This window comes from Aspergillus heteromorphus (genome assembly GCF_003184545.1).
Source record: "Aspergillus heteromorphus CBS 117.55 chromosome Unknown BO70scaffold_66, whole genome shotgun sequence".
Classification (NCBI taxonomy): domain Eukaryota; kingdom Fungi; phylum Ascomycota; class Eurotiomycetes; order Eurotiales; family Aspergillaceae; genus Aspergillus; species Aspergillus heteromorphus.
Genome location: NW_020290471.1, coordinates 64822 through 92653, shown reverse-complemented (window position 1 = coordinate 92653; position 27832 = coordinate 64822). Strand labels below are relative to the sequence as shown.

Below are 27832 nucleotides of genomic sequence, written 5' to 3'. Positions count from 1 at the left end.
GAGGGGTTCTGGGGACGCGGGGAGATGGTGAAGCGTTGAGGGGGCTCAGAGGAGTAGAGTCCTGGTGCTGGTGAGAGGGATTCTGATTCTCTGTCCGAAGCTGTGTTGGATGTGGTGGGTGCTCGTGAGGAGGGTGGTGGATGGCCGGGCCCGGAGGCTCATGGCCAAGACGCGCATTTCCATCGTGGGGAGCGGGTTGAGCCCGGTGGAAATCGACTGCAATCGATTGAGAAGAGTATTCCCCTGGGTTGACGGGGGGGGTTGACTGGGCCTGTCCCTGGAGGAGATCGCGTCGCGGTGGAATTGGCAGCGAGGAGGTGAAATCTCGCGGTGTTGCGGTGCGGATTCGGGAAATCTGCGGTCACGTGGCGGCCGGATAAGTTAGTTGTCTCGCCGTTTCGTCTCCGCCTCTCGGGGCTCTCTCTGTAGTTACTCCGGACGACCACGACCTAAAGCCTCAGTACTGGGCTGTATTCTTCCCACGGATATCTCTATCTCATCTTTATATCCTACAGATCGAACATACACGCCACCCTTCATCTGGCCTCATATTGTATAACCAACCCAACCCAACCCAACCCAACCCTACCCCCACGAGCCAGCACCGCTATCAAAATGTCCAACATAACCGTCGCAACCCTCCCCCGCATCAGCCGCGACGCCCTCTCAGCCCTCCTACTCACCACCCTCTCCTCTTCCACCACCACCACAACACCCAGCACCCTCGCCATCATCGACGTCCGCGACTCAGGTCCGCCCCCATCCCCTATCTCCTATACCTTCCCTTCCCCTTCTCTCCCCCCCCCACCACCCACCCATCCATTATACATTATACCCACCACTAACCACCCATCTCCCCTCTTATCTATCTGCAGACCACGTCGGCGGCCACATCACAACCTCAACCTGGATCCCGAGCTCGTCACTCGACTACCGCCTCCCGGAACTCATCCGCACGCTGCAAGACAAAGAGAAAGTGGTGTTCCACTGCGCGCTGAGCCAGCAGCGCGGGCCGTCCGCGGCGCTGCGGTACGCGCGCGAGCGCGAGCGAGTGCTCGGCGTCGACGCCGAGAAACAGGAGGTGTATGTGCTTGAGGGCGGGTTCGTGCAGTGGCAGGAGAAGTATGGGAAGGATGGGAGGTTGACGCGGGATTATGCGGAGGATATTTGGAGGGAGTATTGATTGGGTTTGGTTGGTTGAGGAGGATGGGGGATGATGGGGGATGATGGTTATACCCTTTTTTTTTTTTTTTCCGCTTTTGGTTTGGGGGTTGGATGGGGGTGGGGTGGGGTGGGGAGGTTGTTGAGGTTTCCTGGAAAGAGAGGGGAGGAGAGGGGAAAGGGGGGGTGTAGACTTGCATGGCCGGCGCATTATTAGACTCGGGGCTCAGGTGTTATCCTTTCTAGAATATTATACACATACACGGTGTCTATACCACAGGAACAATAGTATACAGCAGCAGCAGCAGCGGCGGCGGCGGCATCACCGCCATCTAAGGCGCCACAATGCCCCCTCCGAACCCAACTGGTCTCCGCTTCCCATCATTTTCCGGAATGATAGTCATCACCTTATAGATCCTGCCCATGCCACCGCCGCCCTTCTCCACGAGCCTCTTCCACCCGGTCTCCAGTGTCCTCCGCTTCTCCTCATCTCCGACCCTCTTCAGCAGCTGCTCCATGCGCTCCGTGATTCCCAGGGCCTGCAGGAAATCGCCCTGCTCTACCGGCCCGTGCACCTCCACGCCCTCACTCCCCTCCAGCGCTGCCTCCGCCAACGCCGTGAAATCCACGTCCGCACTCACATCCACCTGTCCCGGCGCCGACAGCGCCGGCACATTCCTATGCTCCCTGATCCCGCGCAGCGAGTTGATCGGGATCGTGTCCAAGGTGCCGTAATCCATAATCAGGGCTGCGCCGGAGGACACGCTCTTCGCGGGCGCAGCACCACCACCACCACCCTGCTTCGCTGCGACTGTCCGCGGAGGCTGCGACGCGCCACCAATGCGCCGCGCAAAGTCAGCAGCGTAGATCCGACTCTCGGGGCTGATTTCGATCGTCGACCCGGCCTGCGACTTCAGCGCGCGGTAGCGCGCCGATATCTCCGGGATGACCAGCGAGGACGGAGTGGATGCCTTGGCGAGAGTGAGTTTGAACTCGGCCTCGCCGTCGATGTTCTCTTCGACGGCTTGGGGGTTCAGCGTGACCATGAGTTCGCGCCATTGCGGGGTGTTGGCGGGCTTGAGCGGCTGGTGCAGTTTCGCGGGGCCCGTGGGCGTCATGATTTCCTGCTGGGCTGGTTGGGGCTGGTTCTCGGGGGACGGGGGGATGGATTCGAAGGCGTGGATGGGGAGGGCGTCGAAGAATTCGTGCGCGAATATGAATGGTGTTTTGTCTTCTTCTGTGGAGATGTTAGCTTTCACATATCACATGCTCTCTGTTCCGCTCCTCCTCCTCCTCCTCCTCCGTTTTAGTTTTATTCACACCCAAGCATCGTATCCATATCAGACCCAAATCATATCGTACGTACCATGGGGCAAGAGCCTAATATCCTCGACCCAAACAACCGGCACATCGAAATACTTGCTCGTACACCTCCATCCAATCTCCGTCTCCTCCATGGCAGCCCCCTCCCCACAAAGCAACTTCTTCTGCACCTCCCTCAACGTCCCACTCGCCTCCACCAGATATATCGCCTCCAGACTCGTCGTAAACGATTTGAAATTCCGGAACGTCTGGTCTGTGTCAGCCCAGTCCAACCCCCCCCCCCCAAGAAATACAGAAACAACTCACCCTCAACATATCATCCATCAACGTCCCCTTCCCAGGCCCCACCTCAATCAACTGCACCCCGCTACGCTTCCGCCCCTGCGCCATCCACTCCGCGATCGTCCAAATGCCCACCAACTCCCCGAACACCTGCGAGATCTCGGGCGAGGTCACGAAGTCGCCTTTCTTGCCGAAGACTTCGCCGGTCCCGGACGGGCGTGTCGTGTAGTAGCCTCCTTCGGGGTTGGTGAGGACTTGGCGCATGAAGGCCGCGATGGGGATGGGGCCTGTTACCTTGCGGGTGTGTTAGTGGGAGTGGGAGTGGGAGTGGGGGTTATAGAGGGGTTTGGGATGGGGAGGGAGGGAAGGAGGGGTACTTTGATTGCGTTGGCGAGGGTTTGGGCGAGTGGGGTGGACCAGTTTCTTGTTTCGAAGGTGGAGGTGGAGGTGGAGGACCATCGTGATCTGAGGGGAGTCTGTCTTCGGAAGAGAGACAGAGGCAGATGTCTCACGGCGCGCCGGGTTGCGGGATTCATTGTGGTGGGTGGGCTGCGCGCCTTGCGGCAGGAGGGTTGTCAATGGGGTTGATTAGGCTGGCATGAGTGCCTCTGCTGATGGGCTGCAATGGGAGTGGTCTGAGGTCTGAGGAACAATACAATACGACGTTTCTCCAACTTCTCCGCAAAACTTCCGCGCACGTGATCGTGATTGCGGTCTTATCGTGTCGTATCGGCGATTCATTATCGCATTAGTCTCTGGAGGTCTTTCTACTGAAGGGTTGTTTGATTGGTTGATTGAGCGATATTGTACAGATTTCCCATTCTATCAACAAAATAGATGCGTCCCGAGATTCCAAGCAGTCATTCGTACTAGAGTAGATGTGTCCCCATTGCGGTCAGTGCGCCTGCAGGACGGACGGATATCCAGCCTTTGAGGGAAAAGCCAAAGCCAACGACCGGTCAGTACCGTCTGCCGCGGTTCTGCGTGTTCTGCTGCGGCACATCTACCATCATCTCATCGCTGTAGAGGCCCGTTTCCTGCGCGTCCTGGACCATGTTCCCCCCTCCGCGCGCCCCGCCGCGCCCGCCTCTGTAGTTCTGCCGGCGAAAGTTCCCTCTGGATCGCGTTTGGTCGAAAGGCTGGTTCTGGTCATTGAATCCCCATCTTCCGTCCTGCAGAGAAGGGTCGGATGGGCGGTGCTGGCGGCGATCGCGATCTGCTTGCTCCCGGAGGTCATCGAAGGACGACTGGGCGTTGCGGGTGGCATTGGTCGAGCGGCCGAACAGGTCCCGGTCGGCGTTGGATCTGTTTTGCATCAGGCGTAGCGATATAAATCTGCCGTCGGCCTTTTGTCGGTCAGTTTCCTCCCATCAACGCAGACCCGAACGACTCACCTTCTGGTTGTGGAAGTTGGCGACGGCGCTCTCCGCGGCCTGCTTCTCGGCGAACGTAATCTCCGCTGTGACAGCCGGGCGCTGCGAGGTCACCCAGCAGCGTAATATCTCGCCCGAGGCGGGCTCGATCGTGGACTGAATATCGGCGGCGGTGGTTCCCGGGGCAAAGTTGCTTGCGACGACGACGAAAGGCCCGGAGCCCGCGCCCTTGATGGACAGTCCCGTCCCGTTCCGCACATTAGCCTGTCCGTTCTCGGGGTTGAGGGCCGAAAGAAGACGGCTCTCATCGGGACGGCGTCTGTTCGAGGGACCTGGGCGGAAACCCTGGCGCGCGGGTGGCGGGTTGGGGGTGTTCGCTTTGGGGGAGGAAGTAGCGGACGCGGAGCGCTAGATTGGGGGAAGAATAGGTTGTTAGTGGCGATGCGACCACTTTGGCATCTTGTCGGGTTGTTGGTACCTTGACTACACCGATCCGACTCGCCAGACTGCCGGGCTTCACGTTCTGGGGCCTCCCGGCAGCCTTGGTGGCGGTGTTTCCTGTTCTGCGTTTGCTTAGGAGCTGATTTGCGAGTTCTTCATTCTTTCTTCTCTTGCGATCTAGCAGCCGGGCGTTGGGTTAGCACTGCTGGAGTGTGGAGTGGCTTGCGGCAGGGAGTCATACCGGCTTGGATGATCGCATCGAAGGAGACGGCTTCCTGGCCTGCGGCCATGGCGATGGCGTTTCCGGGGAGGGTGAATGTGAGACGAAATAGATGGTTACCCGTGGTAGGTAAGTGGTTGAGTGGAGGGGGGGGGGGGTGGAAAGTGAATTGAAGGTGGAAAGGCAAGACGCAGGAGGGGGTGCGAACTTGCGAGTCTGTTGAGTCTTTCTTTCGGATGGAGGGAGAGCTGACGGCAGCTCAGCAGAAGAGCCGAGAGCGGAAGGATTTCAAGCTCCGGGGCGGTTCCGCCTGCCAACTCCAAGCATTCATTCACTCATCCTCAACCACTCCACTCCTCGGCTTTTGGCCTTCTTGACCTTGAGATGTTCAGTACTGACATTCTACCAAATGGGTCGGAACATCTGTTTCCCATCCCAAAATGATGTTCACGGCTTAGGAGATATATTTCTGGCTACGTGGGAGTCATCTACTCAAATCTGCCTAACCGTTGGACTATTCTGTAGTTCTTACAATCCCCCAAACCCGGTCATTTCACTATGGCGATGTGGAGACAATATGACGAACTGTTTGTGGAACATAGCAAACAGGAGAGTACTTTCCTTTCCAGTACACAACCGGGATTAGAAAGGCAGCTGCCATGCTGGTTATACAGGCCGGGAAAGTACTCCCCTCCCTCCTGCAACTCCATGCCTGCCTTTGTCCAACCTTCAGTTGTCAATACTTCCGGCCCGCTGCCATCCCTTTGCCGGAAGCTTACTTAGTTGTCTGATTCTTCCCCAGATCAGATCATCAACTGACAGAGTATCCTTCTACCCCCATCTGCTTGGTCCTCATCCATTCACTGAGACCACAACCACCACAGACACAGCCCAACCCAGCTAGGATGGATGCGCCAGACCAAAGCAGCGGTGCCAACCGGCGCCGTCAGGCGTGGTCGTTCTCTCTCTCCATCCGCCCCTCCGCGAGCCGAAGAAACAGGTGAGTGAATCCCACGTTCATCAGCGCATGAGGACTCATTCGGAATCACAGGACCTCAACTCCTCCACCGACTTGCGAAGAAAGCGTGCATTACCCCATCTTCAACCCGCGAGACCCACGACACAACCCCTCTGCGGCTTCATCATGGGTGAAGGACGACTACTACGCGCCTCAACACCCCAACCCCTCAACGTCCATCCGCTGGATGCAGGACCTGCCCAGGAGGTCTCTCCGCAGGGCTCATTCGGGGTTCCTGGCCTTTACATCGGGCATGCGCCGGCGTCCCATCACCACCCGTCCCAGTCAGAGCGACGACATCCCGAGAAGCTGGTCCTCGACCGATTCTGGCAAAGACTTCTCAGACCAGCAGGCGACGCTCTACTCGTCGACCGTGTCTGAGGCGAGCACGGAAGAAGATGTCGACTTCGGGACTGATCTTCAGCGCATCAGATGCAAGTACCCGCCCGAAACGGATGACAACCTGGACAGGTACTTGCAGAGCTTGCCGTGCCCCTTTGCTTGGGACGACTGGGTGCCCTCAGGATCGGCAGCTGGGCCTAGCCACAGACCGGAGGCCCTTGCCCCTGCGGTACCCAATGTTAGGTCGGCACGATCGTCTCATACTGGCGCTACGGAGGCAGGGAGCCATGAGATGGCGCTGAATGAGATCCGTGCCCCTCCGGGCGACGGCAGTGCAGAAGGGGGAGCTCAAGTGGATGGAAGCTCGCAGCAAGTCCCCAGTGCTAGCGGATCGTACGTTTCTCTGTCGACAGGCAGCGAGAATGAGGGTCTTGCGCTGGTTTCTTCCGCCAGTGGCAACCCGCAGTTGCCCCCTGCAACCGACGACACTCCCGAAAGCGCCACTGGCTCGGCTTTCAGCAGCTCTCGCATATCAAGCACTCTTCCGGTGCCCACGATCGAGGTAACCAGCTGTCCTACCATGCCCAGGGATTGCGCATCAGAACGTCCGCAAGTTGCAGACACGGAACTCGCCATGGAATCTTTGGCATTGTTTGATCGGCTAGGGCTGGATGAAGGGCAAAGCGGAGAAGATGCCATGGAATCTAAAGCAAGTGAATCTGTTCCTGAACATTCTGGGCATTCAGAAAGCCAGTCTACCACCGACTGCAACAGCCACGAGGCACCCTTGCATGATAACCACGGAGCACAGAGTGGCGGAGATAGCAGCGTACCTGGCAACGCTAGTGAAGGGCCAGACTCGGAGCACGCACAGACAGATGTTGACTGCACCTCCCCTGCTCACCGCACTGATCCAAGGGAAGATACCACCTTCGGCACCGACGGGGCGGGCGACCGTCCTGAAGAGAACGCGGACGCAGCCTCAGTGTTGGAAAGTTCGTCATCCCATGGCGACCTGACATTGCTGCTTGCTCTGAGAGATGAGTATTTCTTAGTCGACAAATCGAACGACCTTCGCCCGGACCGGGGCAACGGCGCCGCCAAAGCGGAGCGCAGCTTCAGCGGAGACGGATGCTTATATAGCGGGCCAGGGCTCGACCGCAACTCGTCGCATCGACCACAGGAGATCCCCGAGATGATCGGTCCCCGAACACCGCTTCCGGTCCATACGACACGGCCCTTCCGGGTCGAGCGCGACGCGAGCGATTCGACGGACGAGTATCTGATGACGTATCCTGGCTCCCCACGCCATTACTTCTCATGAGTCTTATGCGGATCCGGACCGGGACGCTTTCCACTCCTTCGCTGCATGTATTTACCTGATGACGTTCCTTTACCGACCGTGTCTTGGCTCCATAAATTGTATCTTAGCAAGTCATACCTCCGGGCACTTGGATAGCGAGGGGTCTCGTTCCAAGGCCCGAACCACGAGGATTCTCTATGCACACAGTACAAACCAACAAACCAACTATCCCAGCCGTAAAGTAAACCCTGCCCCCTGTTCCCCCTGTTCCCCCTGCTCCCCGCCAAACACGCTCGCAAAGTCCAGCTTGGGAGCCTCCTGCCCTCTCTTCGGCGCCTCCGGCGTCTCCCTCCTCCTCCGCTTCTCCATCCCCGCTTTCGACGGGAACGTCGGAAACATCTCCTTCGGCTTCGGCCTCGGATCTTCCCGGAAATAGCGATGCGCGAGACACGCCTTCGTCGAGAGCCGGGACGTCGGGTTCAGCGCTAGCAGCGACGATAGCAGATGCAGGCCGGCGTTTGTGAGGAAGGGGAATTTTGTTCGTGGGAGGAGTGGGGGGGATGATGTTGAGGAGGCGGTGGAGGGGGTTGGTGGGAGGCGCAGGGATTTGGCGTTGGGGAGGGAGCGGAATTCGGGCCAGGTTTGGGGGGTGGGTGGGCCGGTTAGAGTGAATATCTGGTTGGGGGTGTTAGTATTACTATTCTAGTATTTGTTTTTGTTTTTGAGGTTGGGTTTAGAGGTTGGGTTTAGAGGGTGGGTGGGTGGTATCGGAATTGGCAAAGAAAGAGGAAGCAGGAGGGAAAGGAATAGTACCTTCGAAACCTGATCGACCTCATTCTTTCCCTGCAAGAGAGGTTCCTTGGTCAACAGCTCGCCAAAGATACACCCGATACTCCACATATCGATCTCGGTGCCGTATTTCTCGGCGCCGAGGAGCAGCTCGGGCGAGCGATACCACAGGGTGACGACCAGCTGGGTGAGCTTCGGGGGCGGGTCGCCGTAGTACCGGGCCATACCGAAGTCGGCGATCTTGACCTCACCGCGGTTGTTGAGGAGGAGGTTGGAGGTCTTCAGATCGCGGTGCATGATCCATTGGTCGTGGAGGAAGTCGAGGCCGGAGAGGACTTGGAGGAGGATGGTTTTGATTTCGGAGGGGAGGAATGGCTCGGACATGTCGTCGAGAAGGGTTTTGAGGTCGTGTTCGAGGAAGGGCATTACTAGGTAGACTCTGTTTGGGGGGGGTTGTTAGTGGGTTGGTTGGGATAGAAGGGGGGAGAGGAAAGGGACGTACTCATCCAGTTTGTCGCCCATTACGACTTCGCGGAGCTCGACGACGTTCTGGTGTCGGGCTTCGAGGAGGGTTTGGATCTCGCGGAGACCCGTCACGGGGAATCCGTCGGGGGAATTGTCCATCTTAAGCTTCTTGAGGGCGACGATCTCGCCCGTGGTGATGTCTTTGGCGCGGCTGACGAAGCCGTACGAGCCCTCTTCGATGTGGTTGAGGCGCTCGAAGTTCGCGACGTTGCGACAGGGTCCCCATTCTTGGGTCGGGAAGGAGAGAATGGTGGGCTCATTGTTTTTGGAGGTGGCAGGGGGAGTCTGGGATGGTTTCTCCTTCTCCTGGTCCTGGTCGTTAGAGAGTCGGCGACGTTTCTTGGGCGGGTGGTCGGGGTCGGGTTGCTGCTGAGCTTGAGCTTGAGCTTGAGCTTGAGCTTGCTGCTCGTCGAGCTGGCGTTGCTTCTCGGCTTTGGCGCGTCGCTTCTCATCCTTCTCGCGTTTGCGCTGGGCCAGGATGGCCTCCGTCTCGGGGTCGTCGTCGGTGGCCCATCGGGATTTGGAGGCCATGCTGGATGCAGGGTGGAGGGAGTCTAGCCCAGTAGTCGGGGACGGGCAATGGACTGGAATGATGAATGGGCAGCGGACGACGGAGGACGCCAACGATCCCGAAGCGGTGAGGCGGACGGGCGGTTGATTGGCGGATGACGCTAGTTATCGGCCGGGCACGGTGACTAAGCCCGATCGGGTTGATTTCAAAGCGTCCCCGCCTGTCCCGCATCGCCCATCGAGGGGTCGTCCAGCTCGAGTGCTTCATTCCCTCTCCCATTCTCGTCTTCTTCCCCTTCAGGGTCTCGTCCGAGCTAGCTAAGGGATCCCGATCGGCACTGGCAACATGATTGAACCGTTCCAGGTTTGTGCGCGTGCTATTTTTGGTCGGAGCGCGATCCACTAGGTGCATCTCTGCTAACCGGTTAGACTACCTTCGCGGTCCCAATGACCTGCGACGGCTGCGTCAAGGATGTCTCCTCCTCGTTGAAGAAGCTGGAGGGTATGCAAGCCCCTCCCTCCGAGCCGTGGATGAGCTGACCGGTCAGGCATCAACAAGGTCGACGCCAACCTGAAGGAGCAATTGGTGTTCATCGAGGGCACCGCGTCCCCCAGTTCCATCGTCTCCGCCATTCAGGCTACGGGGCGTGATGCCATTCTACGGGGCAGCGGCACCTCCAACAGTACGTGTGTGCTCGCCGTTGCGTACCCGGTCTCTCAAGGCTGACGGAAACCAGGCTCCGCCGTGTGCATCCTTGAAACCCATTCGAGCGCCGTGTCCAACAAGATCCGCGGACTGGCGCGCATGGTCCAGGTGTCCTCCACCATGACCCTGGTCGACCTGACGATTAACGGACTCGCACCCGGCAAGTACTACGCCACCGTGCGCGAGGCAGGCGATATCTCGCAGGGAGCGGCGTCGACGGGGGGCATCTGGGAGGCCGTGAAGGCCCATGTGCTGGGCTCGGAGCCGACGAAGGAGCCCCGCGGGACTTTCGGGGCGGTCGAGGTGGACGCGCAGGGCCAGGGCAATGTGTTTCTGGATCGGCCGGTGGCGGTGTGGGAGATGATTGGGCGCAGTATGGTGGTGTCGAAGCACAAGGAGGGTCCGTTCCAGCGGGAGGACCCCGATACTCTGGTCGGAGTGATTGCGCGCAGCGCGGGGGTGTGGGACAATGACAAGATGGTGTGCTCCTGCTCGGGCAAGAATGTATGGCAGGAGCGGCAGGAGCAGGTGGCCCAGGGGATGGTGTAGATGGTGGCTGTGGTTGGAGGAGCCGGGCCGTGTCTATGTATAGCAATGTTAGAATGTGCCGAGGGGAGGGGGATACCCACGCGATAGAGATCCCTGGCGATAGGAAATACGAGAACATGACTGACGAGGGGCTCTTTTCGGGACCAGCTGGGGTGGAAGGATCGACTCCGGGCAGGTCATAAATAGCATCAGGGCGAGGAGACATCACGATGATCAAGCAAGACCCCGGACTCACCTGACCGTCGGACATGCAGGCTGGCTGCACGACAGAGCAGCTAGTCGCTGACTGGAGTCGGTTGCGGCTAAAGATAGCCCACATCCTGGACGCCATGGTGGATGGGCATCTGGGTCCAACGGTGCGACAGCGAGGGGAGGGAATGGATTGGAGATTGGTGAGGCCCGCAGGAAAAGAGTACCGAAGGGGTTCGGGAGGGCGAGCGCAAGCGCCGTGGCGGGGGAGCTAAGTATAACATGCTGGCCAGGGGGGGAGATAAGTATAATAGGGTCTGTATGGGTGGGTCGGGGGGAGTAGTATGGATTGGTGTGTACAGAAAACGAAGCATGTACTCCATACTGGTATGGAGTAAATTGCCAATACTCATTGTTCTACAGAATGGGAGAATGACAGAAGCTGTTTACTTACCGTAGTGGTGATGATGTATGTGATGAGTTGATCCAGCCCCGCATGGGTCGGAACGGGCCTTGCTTCCAATCTCTCCAATCTCTCCAATCTCTCCGGAGTACTTACCCTATGCAGTGGTTTCCTACCCACCGGCATGTACCTCTCTGATACTCTCTGATAGTACACGGTCAGGCAAGGTACGGCGTCACAGCGCCGGTCCCGGCCAATCAGCGGCATGGGAGGCACTGTGATGAAGTGCTTCCCCCTGCAGCAGCCAATTAGTCGCAGCCAACAGCAGCAGCAACAGCAACAGCAACAGCCACTCACATCCCCCGCCGCCTCCTTTTCTCGTCTCTTGAAGGATCCATGCACACCACTGCACTCTGTGCACTCTGCGCACTCTCCATCACCCCCCCCCCCCCCCCTCCCTCCCTCTCTCTATCATCTACACCGACTGCCAGCCCGAACCTCCCAGACTATACCCAACAGGACCTGACGATGGTTATTTTTATGCCTCCCCCTCCTTCGGCGCTTCCCATTCCCATCTAGTCCAGAGTAGTTCCTGGTCGCTGCATCTCTCTGCACTCTGCACTCTGCACGCTAATCCCGGCCCTCCTGCTTTCTTCTGCCTTCCATTTCCCTTTCCATTTTCATGTGGATTTATTTGACTTCTTCCATCGCGATCCCGCCCTCGCTTCTGTCCCTGCCAGCTGTCCGCCCAGCTTGGTCCTATACCTCCTCCACTCCTCACTCTCCCCCCCCCCCCCCCCCCGAAAACACATTGCTTCCCCACGGTGATCCCCTCCGTCCGCTCCCACTCTCCCAGCCCACCTCTGCCTTACATCTGGGCTGGTGTCCTGTCGAGCGGCTGGTCGCTGCCTCCGATCTAATTATATATCCGATCTGTCTCGCGGACTAGAGCCCCCGCTGCGCATGGTCCATCCTCAATCGCGGGACATCGCTCACCTCAGTGGACATACCGACTGCCAAGTGCCAACCTAATCCCGTCACATACGAGTTGGTCGGGTCGGGATCCACCTCCGTATTGGCCGCCCATCCCTGCTCTGCGTGGCCAGGACCCAGCCTTCGCGTCTTGGCCGCTGTCGTTGCGTACATATATCATTCGGGACCGTCGCCGTCAGAGCACTAGCATCGAGGTGATTGCGGCACGACGTTGCCGGGTGTGTGGGCAATAGAATGTCGTTGAAACAGGTAGGTCCCCCCCCCCCCAGCCCGGGAGCGAACCGGGCTGACCCGCCAGGAAATCGAAACCTGGGTGCAAGCCCTAGAGCACTACGACAACCAGGAGTACGACGAAGCCCTCCAGGTCTTCAGTAGCATTGCCGACACGTCGAAGATTCTCTTCAACTGCGGCATCATATACGCTACGTTGGGGGAACATGACCGAGCGGTATGCCCCCTGCTCTCCCTCTGGTCTGAGCCGGGACTGACGGCAGCAGGTCGACTGTTACCAGCGGGCTGTGAGCCTGGACCAGTACCTGGCCATCGCGTATTTCCAGGAGGGGGTCTCGAACTTCCTCCTGGGGGACTTTGAGGAGGCGTTGGCGAATTTCAATGACACCCTGCTGTATCTCCGGGGCAACACCTCCATCGACTACGAGCAGCTGGGCCTGAAGTTCCGGCTGTTCTCCTGCGAGGTGCTGTTCAACCGTGGGCTGTGCTACATCTACCTCCAGCAGATGGGGCAGGGCATGCAGGACCTCGAGTACGCATCGAAAGAAAAGGTCACGCCCGACCACGATGTCATCAACGATGCCATCCGCGAACAGGCGACGGTAGGTTCGCTCTCCGCCATCCAGGGCGCTGCTGACGGGTCAGGGCTACACGGTGTTTTCGATTCCCGTCGGGGTGGTCTACCGCCCCAACGCGGCCAAGGTCAAGAACCTCAAGTCCAAAGACTACCTGGGCAAGGCACGGCTGATTGCGGCTTCGGAGCGCAGCAGCATGGGCCCCCACAACGAGATCCAGCGGATGCAGTCGATGCTCGACCACCGGCATCCGGAGCATCTGCCGTTTGCGACGTCGCACCTGGTGCACAAGAACCTGCAGAGTCGGGGTCGGCAGCACTCGGAGCCGCCGCTGAACCGTAATCTCTTCCCTCCTACTCCCCCGCCGGACGCAGACAAGGCGAGTACCAACAGCTCCACAGGTAGTCTCGCGATGAACGGCCGACCGGGGTCCCTGCGGGCGACGCGGCCCCCGCGGCTCGAGCTGAACACCGACGTCGCGGATAAGGCGCGGATCGGCACGACACGCACGGCGTCGGAATCGCGGGCGACGGCCGGGCGACCGGGCCCTCCGGGGCATCGACGGGGCCAGAGCGACACCGGGGTGGCGGCGAGCCCGGAGGAGATGCACTCGGGTACGCGGTCGATGCCGGCGGGGGGCTGGCGGCGTCAGCGGGAGCGGTACATCGACGAGGAGGAGGAGTACGGCAGCGACGACGGAGGCGCGGAGGGTGAGTTCGAAATCGTGGACTCGCGGCCACAGGCGTCCCCGAACCGGGGGTCACGGCGGGGGGCCTCGCGGCCGGGGCCGGAGGTGCGCAAGTTCCGAGTGAAGGCGCACTCGCATGAGGACACGCGGTACATCATGATGGAGCCGACGCTGGAGTTTGGGGAGTTTGAGCGGCGGATCCGGGAGAAGTTCGGGTTCCGGACGCTGCTGAAGATTCGGATGCAGGACGACGGGGATATGATCACGATGGTGGACCAGGAGGATCTGGACCTGCTGATGGGGGGGTCGCGGGAGGTGGCGCGACGGGAGGGGAGTGAGATGGGGAAGATGGAGGTGAGCGCACTCTTTATTATCTGTCTTGTCGATGCTAACGTTTGCAGATCTGGGTGGAAGAGCGGGGAGTGATCTAGCATTGGTTTTTTGGTATACCCGGTTTGGATGGAGTTGGAGTTGGGAGGAGGTTACTAGGTTATGATAAACGAGTTATGAAATGAATGAACCTTACATAAGCATCACGGGATGCATAACCATCGTACCGGAGATACGGAGTTAGTTGTCACTACGTACTCCGTATCTGCCAGCTCGTCAACAACACAACCACTCCAGCCAACATGACGGACCTCACCCCAACCCTGGGCCAGCTGCTGCAGGGCAAGTCGGCCGGTCCGAAGCTGTCGGAGGGCTACATCACGACGGAGATTGCGGATGAATTCTTGAAAGAGGCCTACCGAATTGTACTCCCCCGACTCCAACTCTCTCATTCATACCTACCTATACTCTCCCAATCCATAGCCACCCACAGCCAAACTAACATCCCACGCTTCTCAAACAGAACACCCACATAACATCCCTCCTGCAATACCTCCAAACCATCCGCCCCGCCTACCTCTCGCTCACCAAACCCTCCCGCACCACCACCGCCAACAGCAGTAACAACAACAACAACAACAGCAGCGCCTCACCCACCTCCCCCTCGCCCTCCACCACATCCCTCCACCCCGCCTTCCCCCTCCCCAGCCTAACCTCCACCCCCAACAGCGCCAAAACCCCCGACCTCCCAGACACCACGAAAGACCAAATCACCACCTCAACCTCCAGCCTCCTCACCTCCCTGAGCAGCAGCATCAACACGCTCTCCTCCGCCGAGACGCTCCGGCAGGAGACCGCGGCGCAGGTCCTGAACAAGCGGTTCCGGGTGGGGCTGTTGGCGCTGTGGGCGGGCGGGAATGCGCTTACCTCTTCTACATCCGATGGGGGACGGGATGGGGGACACGGCGAGGAGGCAGGGAAGTCGGAAGAAGAGCAAGCGGAGAGACGGAAAGAGAATACCACGAAGTGTGTGCGGGAAAGCGTGCTTTGGTTTCTGAGGGCGAGGTTGGAGGCCGTGGTGGTTTTTCAGAGGGAGATGGTGGAGCGGAGAGTCGAGAGGGTGAGGGAGAGGGAGAGGAGTGTGCTTTATCTTTCGGAGGGGGGGAAGGGGTCGAATGTTGGGAGGGCGGGGCAAGACATGGGCATGGGCATGGGCATGGGCATGGGGAAGTTTGGCAGTGGGATGGGAGTTGAGGAGGACTATAATAAGTATCAGGCTGCGGCGCGGATCGACGCGGACGAGGTCCAGGCCATTGAGAAGCAGCTTACGCCGCAGCAGTTGCAGCTGTTCGCGGAGGAGAATGATTCCATGGTCAAGTATTTCGAGGATGTCGTGGGGAAGGTGCAGTATGTTTTCCCTTTTTTTTTTTTTTTTTTTTTTTTTTTTTTAACCCTCTTGTGCATCTGTTCTCCTTTGTTTCTTCTCACTCTTTATGTCCGACTCCATACTACCTCCACCTCAACGAACTGCAACTCAATCGTATTCGTTTGATGGGTTGATAAAATGAATGCTAATATCGACAGAAACGCCGAAAAATCCCTCCTGGAGATCTCCTCCCTGCAGCAAACCCTGGTCTCGCACCTCGCGACCCAGGAGGAGTACATCGGCCAGCTGGTGACGGACGCCGGCAATACGAGCGAGAACATCGGGGATGGGAACAAGGAGCTCAAGCGGGCCAGTGAGCGGAGGAGTGCCGCGCAGGCGGTGTTCTGGGGCACGGTGGGACTGTGTACGTGGCTGGTGGTGTGGGATTTGGTTTTTTAGATGCGCGATATGATAAGTATATGATAGGTTGTTTGCTACTGGGTGGAGGTGTCTATCACTGGGGGGGGGCGGGGGGGGCGTCTATGTTGGTGACATTTACCATGATGCAGATGAAGTGTATAGTCATTGTATGTAGGTATGTAAGTTAGGTAAGGGTGAGAAACAAAAACAATCTAGCATCATCATGTACAGACAGACTTATCAATCACGCCGTCTCGCGAACCACGCTGTCCACCGCCTCAGCAAAGTAATCCAGATTGTGCGAGTTGAGGCCGGCCATGGAGATACGTCCGTTCTTGGTCTGTGGCAGTTAGCACACATGCACTCGTCCAACCCACAAAAAAGATGAAAGGATAAAAGGTAACCAAAAAAAAAAAAAAAAAGAAAACTCACCATATAAACATGCCACTTCTCCCTCAAAAGCGCGACCTGCGTCTCCGACAACCCGGTAAAACTAAACATACCAATCTGCTCGGTAATATGCGTCCACTGACCCGGAGTGCCCCTCAACTCCAAGCGTTCCCTCAACCCCTTCCTCATCTCCGCAATCCGCCCACTCATGGTCCTAAGATCCCCCTCCCACTCGCCAAACAGGGCCTCATCATTCAAGACGCGACTCGCAATCCTAGCGCCATAAGCAGGCGGATTCGAAATCTCACTCCGCTGCAGAATGGCCAACTGACTGGCCACATTCCGATTCGCCTCCACGCCGCCCACCCCGGGCGCAGACACGAAATGGAACGCACCGGTCCGCTGCCCGTACAGCCCGAAGTTCTTCGCGAACGACTGCGCCACGCAGAGCTCGAACCCCTGCTCGATGAAGTAGCGCACCGCCCACGCGTCGCGCGCGAGATCCCCCGACGCGAAACCCTGGTACGCGCAGTCGAAGAACGGGAAGTGGTTCTTGGACCGCATCACCCCGGCGACGTCTTTCCACTGGGCTTGCGTGAGGTCTACGCCCGTGGGGTTGTGGGCGCACGCGTGCAGCAGGATGAGCGAGCCCGCGGGCGCGGAGGAAAGCGCGTTGAGCATCCCGGTGAAGTCGAGGCCTTTGGTGTCGCGTGAGAAGTACGGGTAGTTGGCTAGGGTGAGGCCGACGTTGGTGAAGATTTGGTGGTGGTTGGCCCAGGTCGGGTTTGAGAGGTAGATGGTGGGTTTGGGGGTGCTGGGGTGGAATTTCGAGAGGAAGAGCGCGCCGAGGTGCACGGCACCGGTGCCGGAGATGGTTTGGATCGTGCAGACCTGTTTTTTTTTGGGGAGGGGTTAGTTTGGGGTTGAGGGGTTCTGGGGAGAAGGGGGGGGTTGGTTTGGGGATTGGGGATGATTAGGTGGGGGTGGGGATGGGGGAAGCGGGGAGGGATTATCAAAGAGACAACACAACACAACGTACGCGGTTCTCCCGAATAGCAGGACTATCAGCCCCGATCATCAACTTCTGCGCCGCCGAGGTATAATCCGGTAGACCCTTGATCGGAAGATATTCGTGGTTCAAACTGGGGTCGTTGCGAACGAGCTCATCCGCCTAGGTATTATTTTATCCGAATTAGCTGCGACTCTTTCTTTCTTTCTCCATGCGTGCATGCAGATCACAGTCCATCTATCTTGCAAGGAAAGATGAGAAAGAGGAATACCTTCTTCACGACAGGCAGGATCCACGGCTTCGCATTATCATCGCGATAAGCACCAATAACCAGATCGACCTTCTTGTCGGACGGATCCTGGCGATAGGCCTGCGCCAGGCCGAAGAGGGGATCCTCGGGGGCGGCGGCCACGACGGCCGTGGAAAAGACGGAGGGGCTGGCGGAAGCCATGATGTGTGCGGAGAGGGAAGCGAGACGGGATTGTGCGGATGATGAGGGAGAAGAAGTAGAAGGGGGGGAGGATGATGGTTTAGTTTTGGAGGGGAATGGAGACAGGGACGGAGACGGAGACGGGCCCGGAGGCGACATGATGGATTGTACTTATTTAGGCACTGGACTGGACTGGTCTGGTTGGTCACACCACCACCACCACTGCTTGCGTTCACCGGAGGGGGGGAAGGGGGGGGAAGCACCACCGAAACAGAGAAATCCCGATGGATGGGCTGAGGGGATATTCGGACTGGACTGGACTGACTGGTGTCGGAGAAGACGGACGTTGTACAGCTGCGTTCTCGGCGTGGAGGCGTCTTTGTCTATTTATTGTCGTTGTCGTTGTTGCTCTTCTCTTGTCTGTCTTCTGGGCCGAGGAAGTAAAAAGGGCGGGCTGGCTGGCTGGCTGGGCCCGATGACCAGGCCGGTGACGACATTCACATGCTTGCCATGACTATTTGCCTATTTGCAGGTGATCTGTGAATTCAATTGATTCACATGAAGGTGTCTATATACATAGGTAAATAAATGGTCATAGATAATGAGGGGATACAATCTACATCCCCTCATGACAATGATAGTAATAATAGTAATAGGATGTGCGTCCAGCCTGAATGCGGAGAACAGCCGGATCTGGCCTGACATCATATCAGATCATATGACAGTCCCGTCATCTAGACGAGACAAGAATGCGCGATTTACTGCTGCTGCAGAGGGCATTGATATTCTGACCATCCCCCGACTTGAAACACATAACTAACATCCTTCTCCTCCCTCCACCCATCTTATCACGATAATCCCATCCCATCACACTTGAATAATCCCGGACCATAACAACCACATAGTTACTCCAATCCACCAGCCCAACCCCCAACACCCAGCCAATCACATCCCGCCCAATCTAAGCTATCTAAGCTACGCGCTGAGTCATTGCCGACGCCAGCCGCCCCGACCTCGCCCTCGCCCTCGCCCAGATCCTGTCCAGCGCCCCTCCCGTCTCCGATACTACGGAGTACTCGGAGTACTACGGAGTAGATACTGCGGGATTTTCCTTCCTCCTTTCCTTTTCCTTTTCCCCAGAGGACGGATGGAAGTATAGTATCTATCTAGTACCTACTTTACTCACGCCGTACTATAACTAGTTAGTCTGTAGATCTTAATTGAATAATTTATTATGAACACACCCACATTCAACCCCCCCCCCCCCTCCCCCCCTCTTTAAACACAACAACTTGACAAATATCTACTCCTCTGATAACTAAAGCAACAACAGTATTATGATCATTGGTGCTACGATGTAACAAGGCCAAGAATAACTAACTACCCCGTTCTCGGGAAAGAAAGGAGTATCATCTAGTTACCCCACGGGGGTCCCGTTCCAGAGTTCAGAGGTTCAGAGTTCGGTTCAGGCTTTGGGGGTGCCGAACGTGCGAGGCTCGTCGGTTTTCGGGTCGGTTTGGCGATCAGCTAGCTGTCAATTTATGTATGTATGTATGTATCTATCTATCTATCTATCTATCTATCTATCCCTGATTAATGAATGGATTTACTCAATAGGCTGAGTATAAGGCCGGAATATTACTCCGGAATGAGATGTGAGATTGCTTCTGTCGGTGGTTGGGGTTGGGGTTGGGTCGGAGTTTTGAGTCGTTTGAGTCTTGGGACGGGTGGGGCGGAGCATGATGAATGGCTTTGTCGGTACGGAGTGTACGGGGTGTACGGAGGATAGTGGTCTTGGATTGGTTTGGGGGGGAGGGATGGATGGAGAGTCCCTAGGGGTAGGGGTAGGCGGACAGTGAGGAGAGGAGGAGGGAAGGGGAAGGGGTTAGTGAGGAGAGAGAGTACCCGGATTTACTACTGACTTGAATTACTCCAAGGATAAATCTCATTCTTGAGAGAACGCCCACCCATTCATCCCCAAAGTACAGCCCAATCTAATCCAATCCAATCCATCTACTACACTACATACACTACATACACTACATACACTACATACACTACATACACTACATACACTACATACACTCACCACTACATCACTACATCCAACCCAGCACTTCAAAAAATCCCATCAATTTATGATACGACATGACAGTATGATACTCATAAAAAAAAGCCATATAAATAAATGAATAAATATATACAACCGATTTTCCACCCATCCACAACGCCAGGACTCTCCAGCAAATAAAAAAAAAGTATATAAACATCCATCATCAAACATCACGTTAATCATATCCCACATCACATCACATAAACAAAATCAACAGGAAGAAAACGGGAAACTCAAACGCCGGCGGCCAGGCCAACTGTAGTATGTATGTATGTATGTAGGTAGATAGTATGTCATGTGTCTCATGTCGTAGAAGTAGCAAGCACGCACGCATGCATGCATCGGAATCATGAAGCATCATATGTATGTACTCAGCCGACTCACTCACTCACTCACTCTCACTCAATATAACACAGGAATCATGAACGGCGCCGATGCATATGCATGGAGTTGAAAAGGATAAGAGAGAACCGGAGTAATAGTAGGGGTAGTGGCAGTGAAAAGGAAAAAGTGTTGTTGGGGGGGGAGGTTGATCATGCAGGCGGCGTTTCTTCTTCGGCTGCTGCTGCTGTGTCTGTCTCGGCAGGCGCGCCGTGGGATCGCGTGCGCACGCGGAACCGCTCGCGCAAACGCGCCGTCAACCGACTCCGCCGACGGAGGCGCTCGTCGGGCGAGTCGCCGGTGTTGTCGGGGTTGGGGTCGGCGGTCGCCTGTTGCCGGACGATGCGCAGCGCGAGCAGTCGCTCCTCGACGCTGGCGTCGCGCATGCGCCGCTCGTTCAGCGTGCTTTGCAGGTAGCTGCTGAAGCGGCGGTGGCGGTGGTGGCTGCCCTCGGCCGCGGGTTCGGGGGCGCCCTCCGCGGTCGGTCCGTGGTGGCCGTCTGCCAGGTCGTGCTCGTCGCCTTCTTGGGGGAGGGGGTTGAGGTCGATTCGACTGGTTTGGTTAGCACGGATGTTTGTGATTGGATGGATGGATAGGTGGGTGGTGACATACCAGAGAGGACACGTGCCCGACACGTTCACTAGCCAGGGATCGATACACTCCGGGTGGAACTGGTGGTTGCACGGAAGCACGCGCATGTCCTGGCCCTTGATGAAGTCGTCCGTGCAGATCGGACAGGCGAAGTTCGGGTGGTCGGTGGGGGGTTCATTGTCGGCGTCATTCGACTCGGTCGGGTTGGACGTCTCAGAGTGATCAGGGTGGTGTTGCTGCTCTGTCGAGGGAGCGATGGTGGTGGTGGTGGTGGCTGCGGTCTCGCCCTCCCGGATCTCGTGGGCCGGCTGCTCCTCCGACGCCTCGCCCATCTCGACATCGCCCTTGGGCTCGGGCTTGCCCTCGTGGGTGGCGTCCCCGAACTTGACGATCGGGATGGTGTCGAGCATGGCCCGGGCGATGCCTCGCGCTCGACTTTGGCGCGGTCGTCCGGCGGTGTACCGTGGTCCGTAACGCTCCGGGTGCCGGTGGGCGCGCACGGCACCCGTGACGATGATGGCGAGGAACAGCGCCGTGATGATGCCGGTGATGCTGTACAGGATGATCATCGCTGTGCCTGGTCAGTCAGCTTTCCGCGCGAGATCCGGGTCCGTTGGTGAGAGGCCTACCTGTGTTCGGGCTGCCGTTCGACTCGTTGCTTGTGGACAGCGGGGTGCTGCCGATGGAGGACATGTTGGTGTTGGCCGCGATGACGGTGGATCCGTTGCCGGGCGCGCTGAGCTGCGACTGGACACTGCCGGTGAGGGTCGGGTTGACCAGGGAGAAGACGTTGATGTAGCGGTTGGCGGAGGGGTCGTCGGAGGTGTAGTTGCAGAAAACGGAGGTGGCGCTGTACAGGACCACGGCAATGGCTTGCTGCTGCGCGGTCAGGACGTTGCTCAGGGTGGCACTGGCATCTAAATTCCCGGAGTAGGCGGCGGGATCGCAGCTGATAACGGCGATGTCCTGGCTGCTCAGCGAGACCGAGTTGGTGGCGTCGACGTCAACCAAGCTCCCACGCACGCGGTATCGCTAGAGAGGATGGTCAGTTGGGCGAGAGTGAGGCAGGGACGGGGCGGCGGACTCACGGCAAGCTCAGTCTGATCGAGATCGACCAGGTCCGGGGTCAACGGGGCGAGGCTGCTGGAGGCGGGCAACAGCACCTGGGAGCTGTTCAGATGGAAGCGGAGGCCCGCGGTCCAGGACAGATCCGCCGAGTTGTTGGATGGCCGCACGGTCCAGCCCGCCGTGTCGACTGCAGAGGCGAGGGGTAGGAGGAGGAGGAGGAGGGCGAGGAGAGCGAGCGAGAGGAGAGGGGCGGACGCAAGGAAGGGAGCAAAGAAGGGAGAAGAAGAAAGTTGGAAACGGGGAGGACCCATCGGCGCGTCGCCCAGTTGATGAAGCTGGACGGCGGACGGCGGACGGACTTCCCCACAGTGACGACGAGGCTTACGGGGAGGGGAATATCAGAAGAAGAAGAGAGTATGGGGGGGGGGGGGATGGGCGACGATCCTTTCTTTCTCCCTCAGCGACCCAGTGAGCCCCGGGATGATATCACTCCGTTGCAGGTCGGGCGATGTCCGGCGGCTACAGCAGGATGGATGGATGCGACCGGGACGATTTCTTGAATGATGATGGTGACGAAGAATTCGAATGGACTGGAAGCTGGAGGGGATCGATCTCCACCGCGATAGACGGGCTGAACTGGCTGCAATGGGAATAGATAGTAGGGGACCAACCCACCGGTGGAGGAGGTTGGCGGATGGCTGGTGAGCAGGACAGCCGAGGGATCCGGCAGACAGACAGACAGACAGACAGACAACAACGGAGTGATGATGATGTCCTCGTTTCGCTACTATTAATATATCCTGCTGATGCTGCTGCTGATGAAGCCAAAGCCAAACGTTACTTCTGCGGTGGTGGTGGTGGTGGTTCTGCTGATACCACTGAGACTCTCCTGGGGGCAGTGGGCAAGCGAATACGAGTTGGCAGCCGGTGGATTGGGGAAGGCAGAGTTGTTGTCGAGCCGGTGGGATTCTGGGAGATCCATGGATCGCCGGGGCGATGCCGGTGGGCGCTGGATTATTCAGCGCCTCTGATTGCCTGCAGATACTTGAGGCAGCAGGCGGAGGAGGTGGGCCGGGCTGGCACGCAAGGATCGCTCTGATAAGCCGGTCATCATGCTGAGACGGAGTAGACCGAGTAGACCGAGTCTGAGACGCAGACTGAGACGGAGACTGATAATAACATGAACGGATTACTTCCAACCCTCCCTCTCCCATCAGTCAGTAGGGTGCGGGGGGATGCGATGGACATTGGATGGATATTGGATACGGAGTCCTGGGCAACCGCCGATCCTTGGCTGGTCCCAATTTGCAGTCGGGATCAATGCATCAATGCATCAATGGATGAATCATGAATCAATGACCGACTGAACAGATTTGACTTTCCATGGATGTGCAGACAAACTACCCCGATCACCCCGATTACCCCGATTTACCGAGTGGTCGACGGACAGCAGACATGCCAATGGCATCAGACATGGCCTTGCATCATCCATTGAACCTTGTCGCCGTGCACCACCACCACCAGTATAAAGCTGTTTGGCCCGCGGGAGTGGGAGTGGGAGTGCAGGCCACCCTTTCTGGCGGGCGCATGGACCGCGCGGCCGGACAGGAATTGATTGCTTTTCCCTTGTCACTCCAACGTGGTCTCCCTTCATCCAGTCGTGGTGGTCGAATACACCACACCACCACTACTGACAAAGGAGAAGGTAATAATACGGGGGAAGAAAAATAGAAAATCTACGAGATAATAAATCGTCGACCGTTCTGCCTCTGCCTCTGCCTCTGCCTCTGCCTCTGCCTCTGCCTCTGCATCTCCCTCCAGAGCCTCGACGAGTCCTCATCCAGTCGTTGCAATCCCCGGGTGGGGACGACTCCGACCGTACAGTGGACGCAGTAAAGTAGATTGCCCCTACGGACTCCGGCATCGGACGCCCGGCTTATCATCTGCACCCGCCGGTGTCTGGAACTCTGGCGTCGGAAAGGTGAGGCGCGAAGATGGGGGACCGTCCGTCGGTCGGTGTCACTGATTCGTGACAGCCGCCGAGTCAGCATAACGCCGCACAACTTTATCCATGCTGGCATTAGCCCGTTTGGGACGGGTCCCTAGGGCTACGAGCTTAGGGCCCGGCCGAGTCACTTGCGCGGCCGGAATAAGCTATGGTTAGGCCGATCGGACGTGGATCGTTGAATGAATCTCCCCCAAGACCCCCCCAACACTAACCAACCTTTTCCGATCCTGTCATCCTGAGCCGGTCGATGCACTGATGCAGCGACGACGCTGGCCTCCTCCACCCGCCATGGTCTAGACACCGGTCGCCCTGCTCTGGCGACCTCGCTACACCCGAACGCCGTGTGACATGTACCACCCTCTACCCACTGCCGCCTGTGACATCCATGTCGCCCTGGAGACTAAGCTTTGGCATCCTGGAGGAATATTGACAATGTGGCTCACCGGGCGATCCCTCAGGCAGTCAGATCGCGGCCTCGCCTCGGTGGGTGGAGTCGCGTTCGATCCAGGAGGATGATAGTTTGGCAGGGCGGGCGGGCGGCCAGACAAGCAGGGCAGGCAGGCAGGCAGACAGACAGAGACAGCGACAGTGACAGTGACATGACCTGTCCGTTTTTTTTTCTTTTTGCATGGCACCCTACTGGGTCGCGTGTCGAGGTCGGTGCTAATTATGCGCGGGTGCGCCCCCGACCAGCTATGCGGAGGCAACAAAGCATAATGTGATTCATGAGCGAGCTGCTGAAGGCTCTCGGGAAACTGAGTAAATTAAGACCCAGACCCCTGCCCCTGCCCCTAACCCTACCCCTACCGAAGTACTCCGGGCGGCCGCGAAGTTCTTCGGTAGGTAGGTAGGTAGGTAGTCAGTCTCCGTAAGTACGGAGTACTGACTGGCATTAGCATGCAAGTAGGCAACTGGGTACCCGTTAAATCCCGAGGACACACCCTGCATGCAAAGTGAAACTGACATGTTCGCGATGCTCAGGGGCAGCTCCCAATCGGTCATGGCTAGCTGAGGGTCCGATCTGTCGTGCCCCATCGCTGTACCAACCCAGTGATCCTCCAGCTGCTGCTGCTGCTGCTGCTGCTGTTGCTCCTCCACAATGGACCTGTTGGGTTCTGTTGTCATCGTACCTGGGCCGTAGATAGTAGTGGCGATGGTCAGGAGGGTGGGCAGTGTGCCGATGTATTGCCAGTAAGTATTTACTAGGTAGGTCGCAGACCACTCACCCGTCTGTCCACGACCTATTCCTCCGGCCGGGCCATCTATATCACAACGGTATTATTAGGGGCATCACTTGGACCATTAACGACGTTCGAGCGTCTCTTTCTGATTGATCTCCCGATCCTGATAGTAGATAGCTAGATAGACATACATCTAGATCCCTACTGTAGGTAGTCCACCATACATCCTTAAGTAAGCAGATAGATAAATAAAATAGATATCTCCATCACTCACCACCACCACCACCACCACCACCACTCGAGCCCTAAACCCTCCAGCCACCCCATCCAAACAGAACCCAGCACCCAGCACCCAGCACCCAGAACAAAGCCCGAGAAAAAACCATTCAACCACGGCTACAACCGATCAAAGCCGCCATCAATCAGGCAGGCCCGTCAGCCCGTCAGCCCGTCAGGCCCTTTCTTACCTTGTCCACTCACTCACCCACCCACTGCCCAAGAACAGTAAAGAGCTTCAGCCCAAGGCCCAGAAGGCGTTCTGCAGCGGCCCCCATTGGCGGGAGCCTCGGGGTCTCGACCTGTCCGTGGGCCCGTGACAGCAACACTTGGTCCGTGTGTCGTCCTTCCTTCCTTCCTTCCATCCATGCATCCATCCATTCATCCATCCATTCATTCATCCATCCATTCATTCATCCATCCATTCATTGGCCATCCTTTTCCCTCCCCCCCCCCCCCCAAATCTAGATAGTATCTACGTAGATAGTCTACGGAGTACTGGTAAGAAGAAAGAAGTCGGGTAACTGTTTTGTTGTCCGTCTGGCTGGTTAGTGGGTTGGTTGGTGGGTAGGTAGGTAGTCAGTGGGTAGGTTGGTTGGATGGGTGGTTGTAGGTAGCCTGGCTGCTGGCTGCTGGCGGCTTGGGAAGGGGGGAAGGGAGGGAGGTAGGTAGCTTGGAGGATCGTGTGCGTGTGCGTGTGCGTGTGCGTGGATGCGTGCGTGGATGTGGATGTATATGTGGATGTATATGCATGTCACTGTGGTTTAGGTAGGTTTAGGTTTGGGGGTGCCAGGTTATCCATAATGATCCACCAAGCCATCTCACTGTCTTTTTGGCTGTTTACATACTTCCATTGGGTTGGTAGGGGGAGGGAGATACAGATGTAGGATGAGGGATAGGATAGGATAGGGGGATGAACAGATGCAGAATGAGGGAAAGGATAGGGGATGAAGGAAACACCAACACCGAGCGACTGTCTATCTGTCTGTGTATCTGTCTATCTGCAAATCCTTCTCCATCCCCGTTGATGGTCAAGTGGTAGATAGGGTCTGCCTGGTAGGTACCTATTATCACCGGAAAGCGCAGCCACCAATCTCCGTGGAAGATTTCCGTGGACGTGAAGATCTTTATTTACGTAGGTGGTGGTGGTGGTGGTGATTGTTACTTTTGTTGTGATGATGGTGGTGGTGGTGGTGATTTGGGTTTGTGGCTGTGGCTGTGTGGCTGTATATACCGACCTGCTAGTTATCTACCGGCACCTACCGGTAACTAGTCACCTTTGGTTACCCAAGGCAGTAAGTAGTAGTTATGTGTTGGATTCTACATCTACTACTCCCTGAACATACCTCATAGGTCGACTTGTACCTGAGTACGCCGTGCCCATGTATATATGTATCTGCATGTATCTCGAATAGATCTACCTTACTTAGGTGGTAGTACTCCGTACTACGAAAGGCCATAAGAGTGGAGTGAAGGGAGGGAGTGTACGGAGGACAGAAATCCAGAAAGGGATGGATGTGCGTGTCGCATGGGATTTAGGTTGGGATGGGTGGTCTGATTGATAGGCAGGGAGGGGAAGGGAATGAGCCCGATCGGCTGGGATGGGATGGTGGCCACAGCTAGGTGAGTGGTGACTGTCAGATGGAGCGATTGCGAATGCCAGATTGCCGATTTGTTGATCATTCATGTCTGTGTGTTCGCGCGCGCGTGTGTGTGTGTATGTGTTGATGGATGAGACCGATGTGGGAAATAGGAGAGAAAAAGCAGGACGAAAGAAAGAGAAAAGTCCCAGGCGCCGTTAATTAGTTGTTCGAGTTTGGGGTATGGATGTTAAATAATAGGACCTAATAGTAGTTAGAGAAAGTAGTGTCAGTCCGGCTTGTCTGGAATCGTGTGTCCCGTCAGTGGGGGAGACAGTAGCAGTAGCAGTGACAGTGCAGAAGTAGTAGCATGTTTGTTGTGAAGCTGTATCTATCTAATCAGCGCAACCTTGTCTCCAGGCGCATGGCCTAAATATCCGCAACCGCAACCTAACCGCGCGAGGTATTCGGTCGGATTTAATATGGATATATGAATTGGATTGAATTAGTTATTATTAACATTCGCGGGCGGGAGACTTAATCCTACCCTACCTACGGAGTACTTTTTTTTTTACTACTAGGTACTGACGCTAACTGGATACGTTATCCGTACGCCCCGAAAAAGGGCGACAGGCAAGGGAACGCCATCGCAGGCCGGACCAAAATTAGCCGGGCCGCTGATAGGCGGCGAAGGGCTGGAAGAGTTCTCCCGCGACGCATCCCCGCTTCCATTCGAGGGCCTCGACCGCGGGCCCCCGGGCGGCGTGGGCGGCCATTGGTGGGTGCGGGCCAGGGAGGCGTGCCAGCTTCCCTGCTGAGGGGGGGGTCCGCCTGGTCATCCCCCCAGAGGCCGAGGCTCCCATCGAACGGGATGACTGAAGAGTTTGAAATGGATGGGTGGGTTGGATGACTGGGTGGATGGGATGGATGGGAGGGGAGTGGAGCGAGGAGAGTGGAGGGGGGGGGGGGAGGGAGGAGGAGAAAGGAAGAGGAGCTGAGGGATGGAGGGATGGATGGATTGGGGAACCCGGTCAGATACAGTACATCCCCGTATCATACTTACCTTAT

The 27832-nt window shown here is 57.3% G+C and overlaps 9 protein-coding genes across 9 annotated transcripts; 5 read left to right on the top strand and 4 right to left on the bottom strand.

Annotated features, from left to right (window-relative positions):
- Nucleotides 1–438: 438 nt before the first annotated feature.
- On the top strand, nucleotides 439–1218 carry BO70DRAFT_367055 (phosphatase YCH1). Its single transcript, XM_025544488.1, has 2 exons — nucleotides 439–751; nucleotides 876–1218. Exons 1-2 carry the CDS (start codon nucleotides 616–618, stop codon nucleotides 1181–1183), a joined length of 444 nt encoding a protein of 147 aa, XP_025394249.1. The 5' UTR covers nucleotides 439–615; the 3' UTR covers nucleotides 1184–1218.
- Nucleotides 1219–1386: 168 nt separating this feature from the next.
- BO70DRAFT_347187 (uncharacterized protein) lies at nucleotides 1387–4958 on the bottom strand. The gene is made up of 8 exons (XM_025541577.1): nucleotides 4822–4958; nucleotides 4618–4757; nucleotides 4161–4547; nucleotides 3819–4112; nucleotides 3144–3242; nucleotides 2791–3060; nucleotides 2528–2732; nucleotides 1387–2398 (listed from the first exon to the last, which is right to left on the bottom strand). The coding sequence occupies exons 1-8, from the start codon at nucleotides 4868–4870 to the stop codon at nucleotides 1494–1496; spliced, it is 2349 nt and encodes a 782-aa protein (XP_025394248.1). The 5' UTR covers nucleotides 4871–4958; the 3' UTR covers nucleotides 1387–1493.
- Nucleotides 4959–5705: 747 nt separating this feature from the next.
- On the top strand, nucleotides 5706–7484 carry BO70DRAFT_401405 (uncharacterized protein; the record flags this gene model as incomplete). Its single annotated transcript, XM_025546979.1, has 2 exons — nucleotides 5706–5800; nucleotides 5852–7484. 2 exons carry the CDS (start codon nucleotides 5706–5708, stop codon nucleotides 7482–7484), a joined length of 1728 nt encoding a protein of 575 aa, XP_025394247.1.
- A 204-nt stretch (nucleotides 7485–7688) lies between these two features.
- On the bottom strand, nucleotides 7689–9626 carry BO70DRAFT_422024 (Pkinase-domain-containing protein; the record flags this gene model as incomplete). Its single annotated transcript, XM_025547544.1, has 3 exons — nucleotides 8755–9626; nucleotides 8277–8691; nucleotides 7689–8138 (listed from the first exon to the last, which is right to left on the bottom strand). The coding sequence occupies exons 1-3, from the start codon at nucleotides 9306–9308 to the stop codon at nucleotides 7689–7691; spliced, it is 1419 nt and encodes a 472-aa protein (XP_025394246.1). The 5' UTR covers nucleotides 9309–9626.
- Nucleotides 9627–9839: 213 nt separating this feature from the next.
- BO70DRAFT_367050 (copper chaperone CCS1) lies at nucleotides 9840–10780 on the top strand. Its single transcript, XM_025544487.1, has one exon. It carries the CDS (start codon nucleotides 10114–10116, stop codon nucleotides 10540–10542), a length of 429 nt encoding a protein of 142 aa, XP_025394245.1. The 5' UTR covers nucleotides 9840–10113; the 3' UTR covers nucleotides 10543–10780.
- Nucleotides 10781–11938: 1158 nt separating this feature from the next.
- Nucleotides 11939–14376, top strand: BO70DRAFT_325489 (putative PB1 domain protein). Its single transcript, XM_025540645.1, has 5 exons — nucleotides 11939–12376; nucleotides 12426–12575; nucleotides 12625–12960; nucleotides 13004–13975; nucleotides 14023–14376. The coding sequence occupies exons 1-5, from the start codon at nucleotides 12362–12364 to the stop codon at nucleotides 14050–14052; spliced, it is 1503 nt and encodes a 500-aa protein (XP_025394244.1). The 5' UTR covers nucleotides 11939–12361; the 3' UTR covers nucleotides 14053–14376.
- Nucleotides 14154–15837, top strand: BO70DRAFT_207716 (putative SNARE protein (Ufe1)). Its single transcript, XM_025538634.1, has 3 exons — nucleotides 14154–14376; nucleotides 14475–15358; nucleotides 15536–15837. Exons 1-3 carry the CDS (start codon nucleotides 14254–14256, stop codon nucleotides 15774–15776), a joined length of 1248 nt encoding a protein of 415 aa, XP_025394243.1. The 5' UTR covers nucleotides 14154–14253; the 3' UTR covers nucleotides 15777–15837.
- Nucleotides 15838–15981: 144 nt separating this feature from the next.
- On the bottom strand, nucleotides 15982–17587 carry BO70DRAFT_303062 (aspartate aminotransferase; the record flags this gene model as incomplete). The annotated part of the gene is made up of 4 exons (XM_025539775.1): nucleotides 15982–16077; nucleotides 16170–17018; nucleotides 17167–17298; nucleotides 17408–17587. 4 exons carry the CDS (start codon nucleotides 17585–17587, stop codon nucleotides 15982–15984), a joined length of 1257 nt encoding a protein of 418 aa, XP_025394242.1.
- A 2682-nt stretch (nucleotides 17588–20269) lies between these two features.
- On the bottom strand, nucleotides 20270–21952 carry BO70DRAFT_280808 (RING-H2 finger protein; the record flags this gene model as incomplete). Its single annotated transcript, XM_025539008.1, has 4 exons — nucleotides 20270–20612; nucleotides 20673–21228; nucleotides 21281–21683; nucleotides 21740–21952. Coding segments are annotated over 4 exons (1515 nt in total), but the record flags the coding sequence as incomplete, so codon positions are not given.
- Nucleotides 21953–27832: the final 5880 nt, after the last annotated feature.

What these genes read in the sequence shown, in the direction of transcription:
- BO70DRAFT_325489 (XM_025540645.1), top strand. An exon ending in TGGGGGAACATGACCGAGCG is followed by an intron (nt 12,576 to 12,624) that starts GTATGCCCCCTG and finishes TGACGGCAGCAG; the next exon opens with GTCGACTGTTACCAGCGGGC. An exon ending in CCATCCGCGAACAGGCGACG is followed by an intron (nt 12,961 to 13,003) that starts GTAGGTTCGCTC and finishes CTGACGGGTCAG; the next exon opens with GGCTACACGGTGTTTTCGAT.
- BO70DRAFT_367050 (XM_025544487.1), top strand. Translation starts at nt 10,114, where the DNA reads ATGACCCTGGTCGACCTGACGATTAACGGACTCGCACCCGGCAAGTAC.
- BO70DRAFT_207716 (XM_025538634.1), top strand. Translation starts at nt 14,254, where the DNA reads ATGACGGACCTCACCCCAACCCTGGGCCAGCTGCTGCAGGGCAAGTCG. An exon ending in TGAAAGAGGCCTACCGAATT is followed by an intron (nt 14,377 to 14,474) that starts GTACTCCCCCGA and finishes CTTCTCAAACAG; the next exon opens with AACACCCACATAACATCCCT. An exon ending in GATGTCGTGGGGAAGGTGCA is followed by an intron (nt 15,359 to 15,535) that starts GTATGTTTTCCC and finishes TAATATCGACAG; the next exon opens with AAACGCCGAAAAATCCCTCC.
- BO70DRAFT_347187 (XM_025541577.1), bottom strand. Translation starts at nt 4,870, where the DNA reads ATGGCCGCAGGCCAGGAAGCCGTCTCCTTCGATGCGATCATCCAAGCC. An exon ending in CCCTCGCCAACGCAATCAAA is followed by an intron (nt 3,061 to 3,143) that starts GTACCCCTCCTT and finishes CACACCCGCAAG; the next exon opens with GTAACAGGCCCCATCCCCAT. An exon ending in TGATGGATGATATGTTGAGG is followed by an intron (nt 2,733 to 2,790) that starts GTGAGTTGTTTC and finishes GACACAGACCAG; the next exon opens with ACGTTCCGGAATTTCAAATC.
- BO70DRAFT_367055 (XM_025544488.1), top strand. Translation starts at nt 616, where the DNA reads ATGTCCAACATAACCGTCGCAACCCTCCCCCGCATCAGCCGCGACGCC. An exon ending in CATCGACGTCCGCGACTCAG is followed by an intron (nt 752 to 875) that starts GTCCGCCCCCAT and finishes ATCTATCTGCAG; the next exon opens with ACCACGTCGGCGGCCACATC.